Genomic DNA, 18,835 nt, shown 5'->3' with positions numbered 1-18,835 from the left:
TATTGGAATATCTTTCATGTATTCTGTCAACATCCATTTCCATGTGTGCTGGTGATACATTATAAAGTATCAGTGGTTCCTCTGGTGCCCCAAGCTTCCCATCACAGCATGCAACAATATTTTAAACTTTGTCTCTATTGCTCGGTATGTAGGAGTATTCCAAGAATTCAACATTTCAAATAAATGATTTTTCAAAATCAATTTTGAATTCACTCTGGACTCGGTGAGTGGGGATTATTTCTTCTGGCCACTGGATCAGTAACCAAGGGCCACAGATTTTACATAATCGGCATATGAACTAGAGGGGAAGTTTCTCTGCATTGAGGTAATTGGTAAAAAAAAAAAGCAGAGCGGGGTTGAGGAAAATAATGTTTTACACAGGCAGTTATGATGATCTGGAGCACACTACCAGGAAGTGTGGTGGCAATAAGACATGTACCTGAATAGGGTTACAGGGAAAAAGCTACATTGTGGGACTAAATTGGACAGTTCTTTTAAAGAGCTTGAAAAGTCTGATCCTTTCTGGCTAATGGGCGTCACGGTAGCACAGTGGTTAGCACTGTTCCTTCACAGGCCCTAGCACTGTTCCTTCACAGCGCCAGGGACGGGGTTCGATTCCCGGCTTGGGTCACTGTCTGTGCGGAGTCTGCACGTTTGCCCCGCGCCTGCGTGGGTTTCCGCCGGATGCTCCGGTTTCCTCCCACAAGTCCCGAAAGACGTGCTGTTAGGTGAATTGGACATTCTGAATTCTCCTTGTGTGTACCCGAACAGGCACCGGAATGTGGCGACTAGCGACTTTCACAGTAACTTCACTGCAGTGTTAATGTAAGCCTACTTGTGACTAATAATGATTATTATTATTCTGAAGTAATATTCTGGATATCAGGAAATGTGTGCCTGATACTGGCAAGGCTCACCATGTGCAGGCAGAATTCTTCTTCCCAGGTCCAGGAAGCTGCATGGCTTTCCACAGAAACTCCATCCACACGGCACGCAGGTCCGACCTTTCTGCAGCCTGACACACAAAACAAGGAGACTGGAGTGAAGAAGGAGTAGAAGAATGTCAGCATTCTTAATCCATGTAATGAAGCAGAGTAATTGAAAGTGGGGATTGAGTAGTACAAGTCTGGATCGGAGCTGTATTTAGAGCACAGAACAGTCCACCTTTCTCACCTGTGAAGTAAATGTTATTTTCATATTTTGGGGTTTGTGTTGTTCTGGGGTAGTTAATCATCCCTACTCCTCTGGGGATATATACAAGTGGCTGGGGGAGCAGGGAGGCGAGCGGGTGGTGAAGATCAAGGAGAAATGGGAAACGGAGTTGGGAGGGGAGATCAATTGGGTAGCATGGAGCGACGCACTGCGAGGGTAAATGGGGCCTCCTCTTGTGCAAGGATGAGCCTGATACAGTTTAAGGTGGTGCACAGGGTGCATATGACTCGGGCGAGAACGAAAGAAAGAAAATGAAAGTCGCTTATTGTCACAAGTAGGCTTCAAATGAAGTTACTGTGAAAAGCCCCTAGTCGCCACATTCCGCGCCTGTTCGGGGAGGCTGGTACAGGAATTGAACCGCGCTGCTGGCCTGCCTTTGTCCGCTTTAGAAGCCAGCGATTTAGCCCTGTGTGCTAAACCAGCCCCTGTGGGTTCTTTCAGGGGGTTCAGAATGTGTGGGTTCTTTCAGGGGGTAGCAGATGAGTGCGAGAGGTGTGGGTGGGGGCCAGCGAATCATGCGCACATGTTTTGGGGTTGTGAAAAATTGGGAAGATTCTGGGCGGGAGTGTTCACGGTCTTAACCAGGATAGTGGAGGAGGAGGTGGCCCATGCCCTTTAGTGGCGATATTTGGGGTTTCAGAGAAGCTGGAGCTCATGGAGCGGAGGAAGGCCGATGTCTTGGCCTTCATCTCTGATTGCACAGCGGCGAATTTTGCTGGAGTGGCGGTCGGCATCGCCACTGGGGGTAGCGACTTGGTAGGTGACCTGTACGACTTCCTGCGATTAGAGAAGATAAAGTATGAGTTAAGGGGCTCTTCAGGGGGGTTTGAGGAAAGGTGGGGGGTGTTTGTGACCTTGTTTGAGGGGCTGTTTGTCGAGGGGGAGGGGGGTGAAAAAGGGGAAAAATCTGTACGGACTGCATAGTTGATTGTTGGGAAGTATGTTTTCCAGGATGTTTAGTCGCTGTAACCTGTTTTGATAGATGTTTGTAATAAAATGCATTTTTAAAGAAAATCATCCCTACTCCTCAAGACCCGTGCAGGTTATAACAGTGGTTTTCCTACATGTCGTTGTACGCTAGGAGGCTGTTGAGATACACTATGCAATTGGACTACTTGGTTAATCAGCCTTTGGAAGAGAGTCAGCGGGTCCAAAGAGCGTAACTTGACACTGGTATAACCTGTTTGGAGTTACAAAGGTGGAGATTTCCTTTGCGCGGGCTGTCAAGAGAACCTGCCAGTATTCCTCAAGTAAACCCAACTTTCTGATACAGACTGCTTTACCTACCCCACCTATGCAGTCTTTCAGCTGGGGCATTGATTATCATAGAATTTACAGTGCAGAAGGAGGCCATTCAGCCCAGCGAGTCTGCACCGGCTCTTGGAAAGAGCACCCTACCCAAGCCCACACCTCCACCTTATCCCCATAACCCAGTAACCCCACCCAACACTAAGGGCAATTTTGGACACTAAGGGCAATTTAGCATGGCCAATCCACCTAACCTGCACATCTTTGGACTGTGGGAGGAAACCGGAGCACCCGGAGGAAACCCGCGCACACACGGGGAGGATGTGCAGACTCCGCACGGACAGTGACCCAAGCCGGAATCGAACCTGGGACCTTGGAGCTGTGAAGCAATTGTGCTATCCACAATGCTACCGTGCTGCCCACAGTGTTTTAGGAGTGTTTTTATTTAAGGAACTAAAATGTAAAGGTCACAGGGGCAAACTCGACAGTTGAGAACATGGAAACCTTTGTTTAAGCCATTGGCTGCGAAATATAATGCAATAAGTGCAATAGCCATATCTAATCTGCACAGACATTGGCTAAACTTGCTGTCTTACTTACCAGCAATTTTCTTTTCCCGCTTTTCATGACTATTTCAAATGGATACTCGTGGTTTGTGGCTTTGATTTCTCTCACTGATTGAACCTGTCATTGGATAAGTTCTGTGATTAGTGCATTTGATCGTTTTGTAATTATATTCATTTGCCGTTTTTCCTTCTTCTCCTGAAGGCCTCAACTCTTGCTGCAATACAACCCCAAAAGAATTGGTCACCACCTTACTAAAGCAGCCATTTTTTATGTCAAGTCTAGCCAATAGGCTTATGCAACTGGTGTACATTTGAATACAAACCAAAAGGAGTTGAATTTGATTCCAATTTCCAACTCACCCTAAAGTAGAAACCATGAAAATGCACTCTCTCCTCCGCATGCCATTCCAGAGAGTTTAGCACATAATCCAGGTTTATGCAGCAGTGAGTACTGAGAGAGCATTGCTCCAACATCTTTCAGATGTGGTTTTATACGAAGGCACCAGCTGCTCACTCAAGTTGATGTAAAAGGTACTATTGATCTTTGCAGAGGCGTTGGCTATATCTCCTCGGTATCCTGGCCAAATTTATCACTCAATCATAAGTCACTAAAACAGATGATCCTGCCATTCATCCCATTTGTGGGACCGTGCTGCGCACAAGTTGGCTGCCATGCACCTACATTGTATAAGTGACTACATTTTAAAACGGTCACAGACTATGGGAAGTTCAGAGGTCATGAAAGTCGCTTTAGAAATGTTAAATTCTTCCTATCGTCTTTCTAGTTTCTGATTCCAGCTTGTGTTCCAATTTTGGGAAACTAACATTCAAAATATTAATCGTTTGAAGGGAGGCACAGTGGCCCCGGGTCAGTGTCCGTTCTCCCTGTGCCTGCATGGGTCTCACCCCCACAACCCAAAAAGATGTGCAGGGTAGGTGAATTGGCCAAGCTAAAATTGCCCCTTAATTGGAAAAGAAATAATTGGATACTCTAAATTTATAAAGAAAATATTAACCGTTTGAGGCCTTCAAGTAGATTAGTTTGTAGCTTACTTCAGGTATCCATTGTTAATGCAAACTATCCAAACTTAAATGACAGCATTTAACTCATTGCTGTATTACATACATATATACATTCTACACATTAGCTAATCTTTATAGATTGTAACTAGTAATTCAGTCCCAGGTATCTGTTATTCTATATTTTTTTTAAAAAATATGTTTTATTGAATTTTTTTTCCCAAACAAGTTTTTCCCCTCTTACAAAGCAAACGCAACAATAATACAGAAATTTTTAACAATACACAAGTAACAAAACCCCTTTATCTTTGACTTAAACTAAACTAACCCCCCCCCCCTCCCCCCTGGGTTGCTGCTGCTGGTCATCTGTCTTCCCTCTAACGTTCCCCTAGGTAGTCGAGAAATGGCTGCCACCGCCTGGTGAACCCTTGAGCCGTTCCTCTCAGGGCAAACTTTATCTGCTCCAGTTTAATGAACCCCGCCATATCATTTACCCAGGCCTCCAGTCCGGGGGGTTTCGCCTCCTTCCACATGAGTAGGATCCTGCGCCGGGCTACGAGGGACGCAAAGGCCACAACGTCGGCCTCTTTCGCCTCCTGCACTCCCGGCTCTTCCGCAACTCCAAATAGAGCTAACCCCCAGCCTGGTTTGACCCGGGCCTTCACCACATGCGAAATCACTCCCGTCACTCCCTTCCAATACCCTTCCAGTGCTGGGCACGCCCAAAACATATGTGCGTGGTTTGCCGGGCTCCCGCCACACCTCCCACATTTGTCCTCCACTCCAAAGAACCTGCTCAATCTTGCTCCCGTTATGTGTGCTCTATGTAGCACCTTAAATTGAATCAGGCTAAGCCTGGCACATGAGGAAGAGGAATTTACCCTGCTTAGGGCATCAGCCCACATACCCTCCTCTATCTCCTCCCCTAGTTCTTCTTCCCACTTTCCTTTTAGTTCGCCCACCGACTCCTCCCCCTCTTCCCTCATCTCTCATCTCTCGGTAAATCTCTGACACCTTGCCCTCTCCGACCCACACCCCTGAAAGCACCCTGTCCTGTATCCCCTGTGTCGGGAGCAACGGAAATTCCCTCACCTGTTGTCTAGTAACTGTTATTCTATATTTAGACCACCTAAATCTCTCAATTCGATTCTAGCCTACAACTCACTCCTGGTATCAGTTATTCTATATTTAAACAAAATCTCTGAACCCCTCAATTAGTTCCAGCTAATAACTCATTCATAGAACACACAGAGCAGAAGGAGGCCATTCGGCCCATCGAGTCTGCACCGACCCACTTAAGGCCTCACTTCCACCCTATCCCCGTAACCCAATAAACCCTCCTAACCTTTTGGACACCAAGGGCAATTTAACATGGCCAATTGACCTAACCTGCACATCTTTAGACTGTGGGAGGAAACCGGAGCACCCGGAGGAAACCCACGCAGCCACAAGGAGAATGTGCCGACTCCGCAAAGTGACCAGCGGGAAATCGAACCTGGGACCTCACTTGTGCTACCTGGTATCCAATAGATTCCGTGGTATCCATTAGCTACGAGCCATATAAAGTGCTCAGATAGATTCAAGCCTGTAACTCACTTCTGCACTATAACATATGCAGCTTAGAAGGGGCCCTTCCAGCCCATTGTGTCTCTGCTTGAATGAGACATCAATTAGTCCCCTGTTCATTCTCCATAGCCTTGAAAATTTTTCATTCTCAAATATTGAAAATAATTATTGAATTTGACTTCACCATCCATTCAGACAGTTCATTCCTGATCATGATAACTTGCTGAGTAAACTAAATTCGCTATCTTGCCTTTCCCTCACAAATACTTTGGACAACCTTACTGAAGCGTGGTTCCCAGAATTGGACACAATAGCTGCGCTCTAACCAATCATACATAAAGGGTCAGCGTTACTTCCTCGCATTTGTACTCTATGCCTCTTTTTATAAAGCTTGCGTGCATTTTTAAACAGGTTTATCAGCTTGTCCTGCCAACTTCAAAGGTGTGTGTATGACAACCCCCAGATCTCCCTGACCCTGCACACCCTTGAAAACTTTACTGCCTCTCATTTTTCCTGGTCCTTCATAACCCTTTGAATCCCTTGATTAGATTCCAGATTTTAGCCCCACTGCAATCTAGTGACATTCTCTGTAATCCTTCTTTGTGAAAGGAAAAATACCCTTTAGTGAATAACGACTAAAATATTCACATTTATACAGTTCAGTAAATCACTTGATCCGAGTAGGGATATACTTACATTACCATCAGGTGATTCTTGCACAAACTTTCTCAAGAACTTACCCAGTAGCTTCTATTTTTAGTACTGAGTGCTGAGTTTATTTTACGGTCTCTCTGATACAGGTAACAATTTGTTCAGAGGTTAGATTTTAAAAGTAGGGCTGGATTAGCTCAGTTGGCTGGAGAGCTGATAAACGTCAGGACCCTCATGGACAACACCAACAGCAACAGACCCGAACATCACACGCCATCACAGCCCGGGACCTCCGACGCCACAACGTTGACATTATAAACATTGACATTGCTGCCTTGAGCAAAACACGACTGGTAGGAGACGGCCAGCTTATAGAACATGTTACCAGGTGTACCTTCTTCTGGAAACCAGAAGAAGAACGCCGTCTCTACGGGGTCGGCTTCGCTGTAAAAGAAGAGTTCTTCGGACGTCTCAACGAACTCCCCGGGGGTGGGGCTCATAACCTTACGGCTGACCCTGGCCCAGAAACAGCACATCACAGCCGTCAGTGCCTACGCCCAACCTTAGATGCAGTAGACGAGTCAAAAAGAGGCATTCTAGGCAGCGCGATGGCGCAGTGGTTAGCATTGCTACCTCACGGCGCCGAGGTCCCAGGTTCGATCCCGGCTCTGGGTCACTGACCGTGTGGAGTTTGCACATTCTCCCCGTGTTTGCGTGGGTCCCACCCCCACAACCCAAAGATGTGCAGGGTAGGTGGATTGGCCAGGCTAAATTGCCCCTTAATTGGGAAAAATGTATTGGGTACTCAAAATTTATATTAATAAAAAGAGGCATTGCACTCCAGCCTCGACCAATCGCTGTCCCACATCCCAAAGGGAGACAAGCGGATTCTTCTCGGCGACTTCAATGCCAGAGTCGGGAAGGACGCAAATCTTTGGAAGGTCGCGTTAGACAGGGAAGGCGAGGGGAAAAATAAATGCCAACGGACTCTTCCTCCTGATAAAATGTTTAGAACATGACCACGTCATCATACAAACCCTATTCTGCAGAGAGACCAGCAAAGGACCTCATGGCAACACCCTCGCTCCAAGCACTGGCACCTACTGGACTACATCATCATCTGGGCAAGGGACCGCAAAGATGTCCGCATCACGACCACGACCGACCGGAACGGACGACTGTTGGACTGACCACCAACTAATCCGCTCTACCATCCCCATCACCCTGGCCCCAAACCGAAAGAGGCAGAAGAAACTCTGTTGCAGTAGATTCAATATCGCTGGACTCAAAGACCCCGAGAAGAAAGAGCTGCGCAGTCGGCACCTCACAGTTAACCTGGCGACGAGAACGTGCCAGAGCCACAGGACACCCACAGCGCCTGGTCCGCCTTAAAAGCTACCATAGTCAGCATCCGCGGGGAGACACTCAGGTTCTCGACCAGGAAACACCAAGACTAGTTCGACGAGAACGATCTGGAGATCCAGGATATTCTTGAGCGCAAGTGCAAGCCAATCCTGAATTGGCAACTACACCAAAGCTCGAGTGCGAGGAAACAACTGAAGTCCGAGGTGCAGCAAATAACCCACGACCTAAGTAACAGACGGTGGGTACAAAGAGCGCAGGAGACTCAGCAACTCGCCGACAACCACAATGTGTGTGGCTCCTTCAGCACTAATCAAAGGCAGAGTGGCAGTCAACACCCACTGGAGAGAAAACTTGGAGGACCTCCTCAACTAAGACACGACCTTCGCGCAAGCGGACTTAACACCATCCCGCAACGTGCTACCTGCCATCGTCTCAGTGCAAGCCAGTTCGCCATGAGGAGGAAAAGGCCATCCGACAGCTGAAGAACAACAAGGCCTCTGGTGCAGATGGAATCCCCGCAATGGTACCAAAATGCAGCGGAGATGCACTCTTGACAAGAATCCACAACTGCATCAACATTGTCTGGAAGGAAGAGAGCATGCCGGATGATCTCAAGAGATGTCTTAATTGTGACCACCTTCAAAAAAGGAGACAGGTCCAACTGCGGAAATTACAGAGGGATTGACCTGCTCTCCGCCACGTGAAAGGTCATCACAAGAATCCTCTTCAACTGCCTATTCCCAGTGGCTGAAGAGCTCCTCCCATCAAGAGGCTCAATGGACAAGATCTTCAGCAGGTGACAAATCCAGGAAAAGTGCAGGGAGCAGCAGCAACCTCTGTAGATGGCCTTCCTCAATCTCACAAAGGTCCTCGAACCGTGAGGGACTGTGGAACATCCTCCTCAAATTTGGCTGCCCGAGAAATTCGTCATGATTCTCCACCTGCTCCGCAATAACATGTAAGCCGTGATTCTCACCAATGGAATCACCACAGACCCAATAGGTGTGCAAACTGGAGTCAAGCAGGGCTGCGTCATCGTACCAACGCTCTTCTCCATCTTCGTTGCAGCAACACTACACCCCATCACCATGCAGCTTCCCACTCTAATGGAGCTAACCTAACAGAGAAGCGGGAAACTGTTCAACATCTTATCCCTCCAGGCCAGAGCCAACATCACCCCAACCTCAGTCATCAAGCTGCAGTACACAGACGCCGCCAGGGTGTGCACACATTCCGAGGCCGGGCTACAAAATATCATGGACACATTCACCAAGGCATATGAGTGATTGGGCCTCAGAGTAAACATCCGGAAATCAAAGATTTTCTACCAGCCTGCACCTGCCACACAAAACTGTCTGCCAACAATCAGGATCCATGGTGAGCCCCTGACAATGTGGATCATTTCCCATACCTCGGAAGCCTCCTCACGGTGTGAGCAGACATCAATGATATCCAGCATCGCCTCCAATGCACCAGTGTAGCCTTTGGACACCTGAGGAACAGAGTGTTCAAAGACCGAGACCTCAAACCCAGCACCAAGCTGATGGTGTACAGAGCAGCCGTGGTCTCCGCCCTCCTGTATGCATCAGAAACATCGACAATGCACAACAGACACCTCAAATCCTTGGAGAGATATCACCAATGCTGCCTCCACAAAACCCTGCAGCTCCACTGGAAATGAAATGAAATGAAAATGAAAATGAAAAGAAAATCGCTTATTGTCACAAGTAGGCTTCAAATGAAGTTACTGTGAAAAGCCCCTAGTCGCCACATTCCGGCGCCTGTTCGGGGAGGCCGGTACGGGAGGCAGGCTAGGCGTACCAATGTGAGCATCCTTGCCCAGGCCAATATCCCCATATCGAGGCACTTTAAAAAAAAAATTTAGAGTACCCAATTCATTTTTTCCAATTAAGGGGCAATTTAGCGTGGCCAATCCACCTACCTTGCACATCTTTGGGTTGTGGGGGCGAAACCCACGCAAACACGGGGAGAATGTGCAAACTCCACACGGACAGTGACCCAGAGTCGGGATCGAACCTGGGACCTCAGCGTCGTGAGACCGCAGTGCTACCACTGCGCCACCGTGCTGCCCTGGCACTGGTCACACTTGACTAGCTGTGATGGGCGGGCAGCATTGCCCGCATGCCCGACACAAGACTTACGGAACAAGTGCTCTACTCCGAGCTCCGCAATGACAAGTGATCACTTGGGGGGGGGGGGTAGAGGAAACACTACAAGGACACTCTGAAAGCCTCACAGGGTGGAGCACGGCAAGGCCAAGCATAAATAGCAGAGAGTGCAGAATCCAGAGCGTCACACCCACCTCATCAAAACACCACCTGTCAAACCTGTGACAGAGTCTGCGGATCCAGGATGGGGCTATTCAGCCACCACAGAACCCACCTCCCGGAGTGGAAGCAACTCATCCGCGACCCTGAGGGACTGTCCAAGAAGAAGGAGGGATGCAGAACAAGGCCAGCAGCGCGGGTTCAATTCCTGCTCCAGCTGAGGTTATTCATGAAGGCCCTGCCTCCACAACCTTGCCCCTTGCCTGAGGTGTGCTGAGCCTCAGGTTAAATCACCACCAGTCAGCTCTCCCCCTCAAAGGGGAAAGCAGCCTGTGGTCATTTGAGACGATGGCCACTTTACTTACTTGCTGCAAACAGGACATGGTCAAAATGGATGAGAAATAGTCACATGGTCCTGTCACCTTAAAAAAAATAGATAAATGGATTGGATAGAAATAACGTTCTTCTGCTGGTGAGGAAGTTTCGGACAAGGGGACGCAATTTTAAAAACCAGAGCCAAGTAATTTAGAAGAGAATTTAGGAAACACAAATGTGGAAACTCACTCCCACAAAGAATAATAGATGCTGGCTCGATCAATAATTCTAGATCTGAAATCAATAGATCAAACGAGACTATAAAAGGAGAGAGAAACAAAGTTAATGTTTTGAGTCCATACGACTCAAGAGTCATACAGACTCTAAACGTTAACTCGGTTTCTCTCTCCACAGATGTTGCCAGATCTGCAGTGATTTTCCAGCATTTTCTGTTCTTATTTCAGAGTTAAGACTCCATAAGGAAATGGAACCTGTGTGAGTATATGGAGCTACAATACAGATTAGTCATTATCTTGTTGAACTGCAGGAAAGGCTCAAGGGGCCAGATGACTCATGTTCCCAACTGTTACAGAACAGGTAGTTTAAGGAATAAGAACAGCTTGAGCAACATCTTCACCCAAAATACACAAAGAGCAAAGGAAAATGATACTTCAGTATTTTCTGATGTACTTTTTCCACACATAGCTGACCTATGTAGATTGTACCTGTGCTATGAGTCATTCAGTGACTGGCAGGTGCGCTGGAGACCTGCTGTTTGGGTGTCAATGTTTCTGCTTGAATCATGTGTGAAATTGCCTCAGGGTAGTTTACTCTCTAAATTTCCCACACTTGGTGCCAGTGACAAATCTCTTTTCTAAAGTACTTTCCCACAATAGTTGTGCCATCAAAAACAGCTCCTCCCATTCTCTCTACAAAGCACAAAATAGCTATAACTCCTTTCATGACCTCGGGATGTCCCAAAACACTTCACAGCCAATTAAGTATTTTTGAAACGTAGTCAATGATGTAATGTAGGAAATGCAGCAGTTAATTTGTGCACAGCAAATACTTGCAAGGGACTGATGGGCAGCACAAGTGTAATTCTACAAACATATCTTTGGCAACTTCAGGACATCCTGTTACAGCAGAGTGCAAAGTTTCACCTGTTTCTAGCCCCTCCAGTTGTGTGGTGTCCAAACAACTCTACTTGGGTAAATAATCCCATGGTTTAGAAAACAGCGAAGACTTTTTAAGCTTTAGTGCACTCTGCAATGCTGGAGCGCAGAGAAGACTGGATTGAAGATTTCCCCTCATGAAAACAATCCCGCCATGCTGAAGTTAAATGCCACACTAGTCTCAGTGGAACCCTGATGGTGCCCATTCACATTCATGTCAAGAGGGCTGGAATACAAGACCAGGGATGTACTTCTGAGGCTGTATACAGCACTGGTCAGACCCCATTTGGAGTATTGTGAGCAGTTTTGGGCGCTGTATCTAAGGAAGGGTGTGCTGGCCTTGGAAAGAGTCCAGGGGAGGTTCACAAGAATGATGCCTGGAATGAAGAACTTGTTGTATGAGGAACGGTTGAGGATTCTGGGTCTGTAGTCGTTGGAGTTTAGAAGGATGAGGGGGGGGGGATCTTATTGAAACTTACAGGATACTGCGAGGCCTGGATAGAGTGGACGTGGCGAGGCTGTTTCCACTTGCAGGAAAAACTAGAACCAGAGGACATCATCTCAGATTAAAGGGACAATCCTTTAAAACAGAGACGAGGAGGAATTCCTTCAGCCAGAGGGTGGTGAATCTGTGGAACACTTTGCCACAGAAGGCTGTGGAGGCCAAATCACGGAGTGTCTTTAAGACAGAGATAGATAAGTTCTTGATTAAAAGGGGATCGGGGTTATGGGGAGAAGGCAGGAGAATGGGGATGAGAAAATATCAGCCATGATTGAATGGCGGAGCAGACTCGATGGGCCGAGTGGCCTAATTCTGCTCCTATGTCTTATGGTCTTATTATTTAAAAAGCCAAAGGTAGAGGTAGTTCTCCTAAGGCAGAGAAACAGACAGAGTTTCTTCTGACTATGGCTAAAATTGGGAAATCAGTGCATGGGGAACTTCAAGGCTAAGCTACTCCGACCATTCTGTGGCAGAATTTTTAAATTTTTTAAAATTTAAAATAATTTTTATTAAGGTTTTCATAAAATATCAATAACAAAATGAAGAAAGAACCCAACAGGGTTAAGAACAAAACACAGTCTAGAAAAGCAACCCTCCACACCCACCTCCCCCCTGTACATAGATAATAAATTAACATTAACACCCCGACTTAACACAACAGGTATATACACCACCTCAGACCGTTCAGTGTAAATAACAAAAACAAAAATAAAATACACCCCCCCCCCCCCCCCGCCCCCCGGTGTTGCTGCTGCCATTGACCAATGTCTACCGTTCTGCCAGGAAGTCTAAGAACGGTTGCCACCGCCTAAAGAACCCTTGTACCGACCCTCTCAAGGCGAATTTCACCCTCTCCAATTTAATGAACCCCGCCATATCGCTGATCCAGGATTCCACGCTTGGGGGCCTCGCATCCTTCCACTGAAGAAGAATCCTTCGCCAGGCTACCAGGGACGCAAAGGCCAGAATACCGGCCTCTTTCGCCTCCTGCACTCCCGGGCTCCTCTGCCACCCCAAATATTGCGAGCCCCCAGCCCGGTTTGACCCTGGATCATACCACCCCCGACACCGTCCTCGCTACGCCCTTCCAAAATTCCTCCAGCACTGGGCATGCCCAGAACATATGGGTGTGATTTGCTGGGCTCCCTGAGCACCTAACACACCTGTCCTCACCCCTAAAGAACCGGCTCATCCTTGTCCAAGTCATGTGTGCCCTGTGCAGCACCTTAAACTGTATGAGGCTGAGCCTCGTGCACGATGAGGAAGAGTTCACCTTCCCTAGGGCATCTGCCCACATCCCTTCCTCAATCTCTTCTCCCAACTCCTCCTCCCACTTACCTTTAACCTCCACCACCGAGGCCCCCTCCTCCTCCTCTTGCATCACCTGGTAAGTTTCCGAGATCCCCCCCCTGTCCTGTACTGCGTGTGGCAGTAGCCGCGGGAATTCCACCACCTGCCGTCTGACAAACGCCCTTACCTGTAAGTACCTGAAGGTGTTCCCCGGGGGGAGCCCGTACTTCTCCTCCAGCTCACCCAGGCTCGCGAACCTCCCGTTCACAAACAGGTCCCCCAACTTTCGTATCCCTGCCCTGTGCCACCCCGAAAACCCTCCATCTGTTCTCCCTGGGGCGAACTGGTGGTTCCCCCTTATTGGGGTCCACGCCGAGGTCCCAACTTCCCCCCTATGCCGCCTCCACTGCCCCCAAATTTTGAGGGCAGCCGCCACCACCGGGCTAGTGGTATACCTCCTTGGAGGGAGCGGCAGCGGCGCCATTGCCAGCGCCCCCAGACTCGTACCCACAAAAGACGCCATCTATAGCCTCTTCCATGCAGCCCCCTCCCCCTCCATCACCCACTTGCGCGCACCATTGTCGCATTGGTGGCCCAGTAGTACCCAGAGGTTGGGCAGCGCCAGTCCCCCCCTATCTCTATTCCGCTCCAGGAACATCCTTCTCACCCTCGGAGTCCCTCGCGTCTACACAAACCCCATTATACTCCTGTTAACCCGCCTAAAAAAAGCCTTCGGGATAAACACAGGGAGGCACTGGAACAGGAAATAAAAACCTTGGGAGCACCATACCCACCAAGGACAGAGACAATGCGTCCCACCTCTTGAACTCCTCCTCCATTTGCTCCACCAGCCTTGTAAAATTAAGCCTATGCAGGGCCCCCCAGCTCCTGGCCACCTGGACCCGTAAATACCTGAAGCTCCTCTCCGCCCTTTTTAGTGGGAGCTCGCCAATCCCCCTCTCCTGGTCCCCAGGGTGAACCACGAACAGCTCGCTCTTCCCCATATTGAGCTTGTACCCTGAAAAGTCCCCAAATTCCCTAAGAATCCTCAATTCCTACGGCATTCCCCCCACCGGGTCCGCCACATACAGTAGCAGGTCGTCCGCATAGAGCGACACCCTATGCTCCTCCCCATCCTGCACCAACCCGCTCCAGTTTCTCGACTCCCTCAGTGCCATAGCCAGGGGTTCAATCGCCAGTGCGAAGAGCAAGGGGGACAGGGGACACCCCTGCCTCGTCCCTCGGTGCAACCGAAAGTACTCGGACCTCCTCCTGTTTGTGGTCACAACAATCGGGACCTCATACAACAGCCTAACCCACCTGACAAACCCCTCCCCAAACCCGAACCTCTTTAGCACCTCCCACAGGTACCCCCACTCTACCCTATCGAAGGCTTTCTCAGCGTCCATCGCCATCACTATCTCCGCCTCCCCCTCCCCCGCTGGCATCATGATAACGTTCAAAAGCCTCCGCACATTCGCGTTCAACTGCCACCCCTTCACAAACCCCATATGGTCTTCATGGATAATCTGCGGCACACAATCCTCAATCCGCGTGGCTAAGACCTTCGGCAGTACCTTGGCATCTACATTTAGCAAGGAAATCGGTCTGTAAGACCCACATTGCAGGGGATCCTTTTCCCGCTTCAGGATCAAGGAGATCAGTGCTCGGGACATCGTCAGGGGCAAAGCCCACTCCCCCTCCCTTGCCTCATTGAAGGTCCTGACTAGCAACGGGCCCAACAGGTCCATATATTTTTTATAGAATTCGACCGGGAAACCATCCGGCCCAGGTGCCTTCCCCGCCTGCATGCTTCCTATCCCTTTGGTCAGCTCCTCCAGCCCAATCGGGGCCCCCAGTCCCGCCACCAGTCCCTCCTCCACCTTTGGAAACCTCAATTGGTCCAGGAAGCGGCCCATCCCTCCCTCCTCCCGTGGGGGCTCGGATCGGTACAATTCCTCGTAAAAGTCCCTGAAGATCCCATTGATGCCAACCCCACTCCGCACCACACTCCCTCCCCTGTCCTTAACTCCCCCGATCTCCCTAGCTGCGTCCCATTTCCGAAGCCGATGCACCAGCATCCAGCTTGCCATTGACCCATACTCGTAAATCGCCCCCTGGGTCTTCCTCCACTGCACCTCCGCCTTCCTGGTGGTCACCAGGTCGAATTCGGCCTGGAGGTTGCGCCTCTTCCTCAACAATCCTTCCTCTGGGGCTGGTTTAGCACACTGGGCTAAATCGCTGGCGTTTAAAGCAGACCAAGGCAGGCCAGCAGCACGGTTCGATTCCCGTACCAGCCTCCCCGAACAGGCGCCGGAATGTGGCGACTGGGGGCTTTTCACAGTAACTTCATTGAAGCCTACTCGTGACAATAAGCGATTTTCATTTTCATTCATTTCATTTCAGGCACCTCCGCATACCTCCTGTCTACCCTCACCATCTCCCCCACCAGCCTCTCCCTCTTCCTCCGCTCCTTGCGGGTCCTAATGGAGATCAGCTCTCCCCTCACCACCGCCTTCAGTGCCTCCCATACCATCCCCACTCGGACCTCCCCGTTGTCGTTGGTCTCCAAGTACCTCTCTATACTTCCTCGGACCCGCTCGCTCACCTCCTCATCTGCCAACAGCCCCACCTCCAACTGCCACAGCGGGCGCTGGTCCCTCTCCTCCCCCATCTCCAAGTCCACCCAATGCGGGGCGTGGTCTGAAATGGCTATTGCCGAATACTCAGTATCCTCTACTCTCGCTATCAGTGCCCTACTCAAAATGAAAAAGTCGAGTCGGGAATAAGCCTGATGGACATGTGAGAAGAATTAAAATTCCCTAGCCACCTGCCTTGCAAATCTCCAAGGGTCCACCCCTCCCATCTGGTCCATAAACCTCCTCAGCACTCTAGCCGCCGCCGGCTTCCTACCCGTCCTAGACCTGGAGCGATCCAGTACCGTGTTAAAGTCTCCCCCCATTACAGGCCCCCCACTTCCAAGTCTGGAATCCGACCCAACATCCGCCACATAAAACCCGCATCGTCCCAATTCGGGGCATACACATTGACCAGTACCACCGTCTCTCCCTGCAACTTACCACTTACCATTACGTACCTACCGCCATTCTATGCCACAATGCTCGATGCCTCGAATGACACCGTCTTTCCCACCAAGATCGCCACCCCTCGATTTTTGGCATCCAGCCCCGAGTGAAACACCTGGCCTACCCACCCCTTCCTCAATCTTACCTGGTCTGCCACCTTCAGGTGTGTCTCCTGGAGCATAACCACATCCGCCTTGAGCCCCTTCAGGTGCGCGAACACGCGGGCCCGCTTAACCGGCCCATTCAGTCCCCTTACATTCCAGGTTATCAGCCAGATCGGGGGGCTACCCGCCCCCCCCTCCTCCGCCGATTAGCCATGACCACTCCTCGGCCAGCCACGCGCCCGCACCCCACACCTGGCCCGTTCCCCAAAGCGGCATACCCCCGTCTCGATCCCCCCAACTCGCTCCAACCCCCCCTTGACCATGGCAGCAGCAACACGATCCCCCCCCCCCCCCCCCCCCCGGGCTAGGACCCATCCTAGCTGATTTACTCCCCCCATTGCACTTTCGCAAGTCAGCTGACTCCTGCTGATCCCGGCCACTCCCGCCTCTCCTTCGACTCCTCCCATTGTGTGACACACCCTCCTCTCCCATCTATAGGCTCTCCCCCCCTCCCCATTCCATTCTAAGCACGGGAAACAACCCTCGCTTCCCCGCCCTGGCCCCTCCAGTCTTCAGCGCAGGAAAAAGCCCGCGCTTTCCACCTTCCCGGCCCCGCCACCACTGACGCAGCTCCTTTTACAAGCCCGGTCCCCTCACCCCTGACTCGGGTCTCCCCCTCCCCCGCGGGGCCCCATCTCACCGCCGTCCACCACCCCTGTTCGGTTTACCTACCCCCCGCCAAGAGCCCCCCCCGACCAACCCAACCAAAACAGTGCCCAACCCGCCCCAACCACCCTCACCGACCCGAAAGAGAAAAACACAGAGTAAAAGAAACCAGGAGCAAAGCAAAGGCCCCCCACCCCCCCCTCAAAAAAAAATTTAAAATAACATATCAACCGCAGTCCCCAATCGCCCATCCCGACCCTCAATCTGTGTCCAATTTCTCGGCCTGAGCAAAGGCCCACGCCTCCTCCGGAGACTCAAAATAATGGTGCCGGTCCTTGTAGGTGACCCACAGTCGCACCAGCTTTAACATGCCAAACTTCACCCCCTTCCTGTGTAGCACCGCCTTTGCTCGGTTGTACCTGGCCCTCCTCTTCGCCACCTCTGCACTCCAGTCCTGGTATATTCGAACTTCCGCGTTCTCCCACCTGCTGCTCCTCTCCTTCTTGGCCCACCTGAGCACACACTCCCGATCGACAAACCGATGGAACCTCACCAGCACCGCCCGCGGAGGCTCGTTAGCCTTGGGCCTGCTCGCCAGCACTCTGTGGGCCCCTTCCAGCTCCAGGGGCTCCTGGAAGGACCCCGCTCCCATCAGCGAGTTCAACATGGTGACCACATAGGCCCCCACGTCCGGCCCCTCCGGGAGGCCCAGAATCCGCAGATTCTTCCGCCTCGACTGATTCTCCATCTCCTCGAACAGCTCCTGCCATTTCTTGTGGAGCGCCTCCACCTTTACCGCCAGGCCTAAGACCTTGCCCTCGCTGTCGGAGATCTTTTGTCGAGCCTCACGGATCGCCACCCCCTGGGCCGTCTGTGTCTCCAGCAGCTTATCAATAGAAGCCTTCATTGGCTCTAGCAGGTCCGCTTTAATCTCTCTGAAGCAGCGCTGGATACCCTCCTGCTGCTCCTCCGCCCACTGCATCCACGCTGCCTGGTCTCCGCCCGCCGCCATTTTGTTCTTCCCTCGCACCTTCTTCGGGTCCACCATCTTTTTAGTCGCCCTGCTCCTAGTAGAAGCCATATACTATCGGGGAGCTGTTATAAACTCCTTCCCACACCGGGAAACGTCGCAAAAAGTGCCGTTGGGGAACATGAAAAGAGCCAAAAAGTCAGTTTTTGCGGGAGCTGTGAATGTGCGACTTAGCTCCGCATAGCCGTAACCAGAAGTCCTGTGGCAGAATTTATTGAGAAACCAGCTAATCATGACACACAGCAACACCAAGATACTTTGGGAGTAGAAATCTATCTTGTGGGGTGATGTAAAACATGTGAAATTGGATCACTGCCCATTGTACGCAGTGCATACAGTTCCTTTGCAGTTCATGCTGCCTATGAAGGGCGATAATCTAATATCACCCTCTCTGCATCACCCAAACACAACTTTCTACCCCTGGTCATAATACACTCATTTTCATTACATTCGAAACATGACTCACCGTGTAGATGTAGTATTGGCCCCGGAGGTGACACTATGAAGAAATAAAAATGAGAGTGTTATTTTGGGCGTTCTGTGAGCTAGGAAATTATGCCAGAGCAGTAAAGGAGATGGGCCTTTTTTAAAGGAATACTTACTGCCGCACAATCCTTTTTGGTGTAGAAAAACAAGGTGGTATTTTGGAGCCTAAACCAGTATTCTGACCAAGCAAACTTCTGCAAAGGAAAAGAAAGAGAAATTAGTCACTCTCTTTAGAATACTGCATTCGTGCAGTTTTCTTCAACCT

General features: G+C 50.2%; 1 protein-coding gene across 2 annotated transcripts in view; it reads right to left on the bottom strand.

The window, feature by feature from the left end:
• Nucleotides 1-18,835, bottom strand: part of LOC140406217 (uncharacterized) — a 32,923-nt gene that overhangs the window by 8,692 nt on the left and 5,396 nt on the right. The window contains exons 2-5 of one of the 2 annotated variants that reach the window (XM_072494358.1): nucleotides 18,687-18,764; nucleotides 18,551-18,583; nucleotides 3,061-3,144; nucleotides 918-1,036 (exon numbers count right to left, since the gene is read on the bottom strand). In XM_072494358.1, the coding sequence (XP_072350459.1) occupies nucleotides 918-1,036; nucleotides 3,061-3,144; nucleotides 18,551-18,583; nucleotides 18,687-18,764 (314 nt within the window). The remainder of the gene's footprint in view (nucleotides 1-917; nucleotides 1,037-3,060; nucleotides 3,145-18,550; nucleotides 18,584-18,686; nucleotides 18,765-18,835) is intronic. The other variant, XM_072494359.1, reaches the window with a different exon arrangement.

The sequence above is a fragment of the Scyliorhinus torazame genome, unplaced genomic scaffold, assembly GCF_047496885.1.
Source record: "Scyliorhinus torazame isolate Kashiwa2021f unplaced genomic scaffold, sScyTor2.1 scaffold_372, whole genome shotgun sequence".
Classification (NCBI taxonomy): domain Eukaryota; kingdom Metazoa; phylum Chordata; class Chondrichthyes; order Carcharhiniformes; family Scyliorhinidae; genus Scyliorhinus; species Scyliorhinus torazame.
Note: the sequence above shows the minus strand (reverse complement) of the source record. Positions and strands in the feature narration are given on the sequence as shown.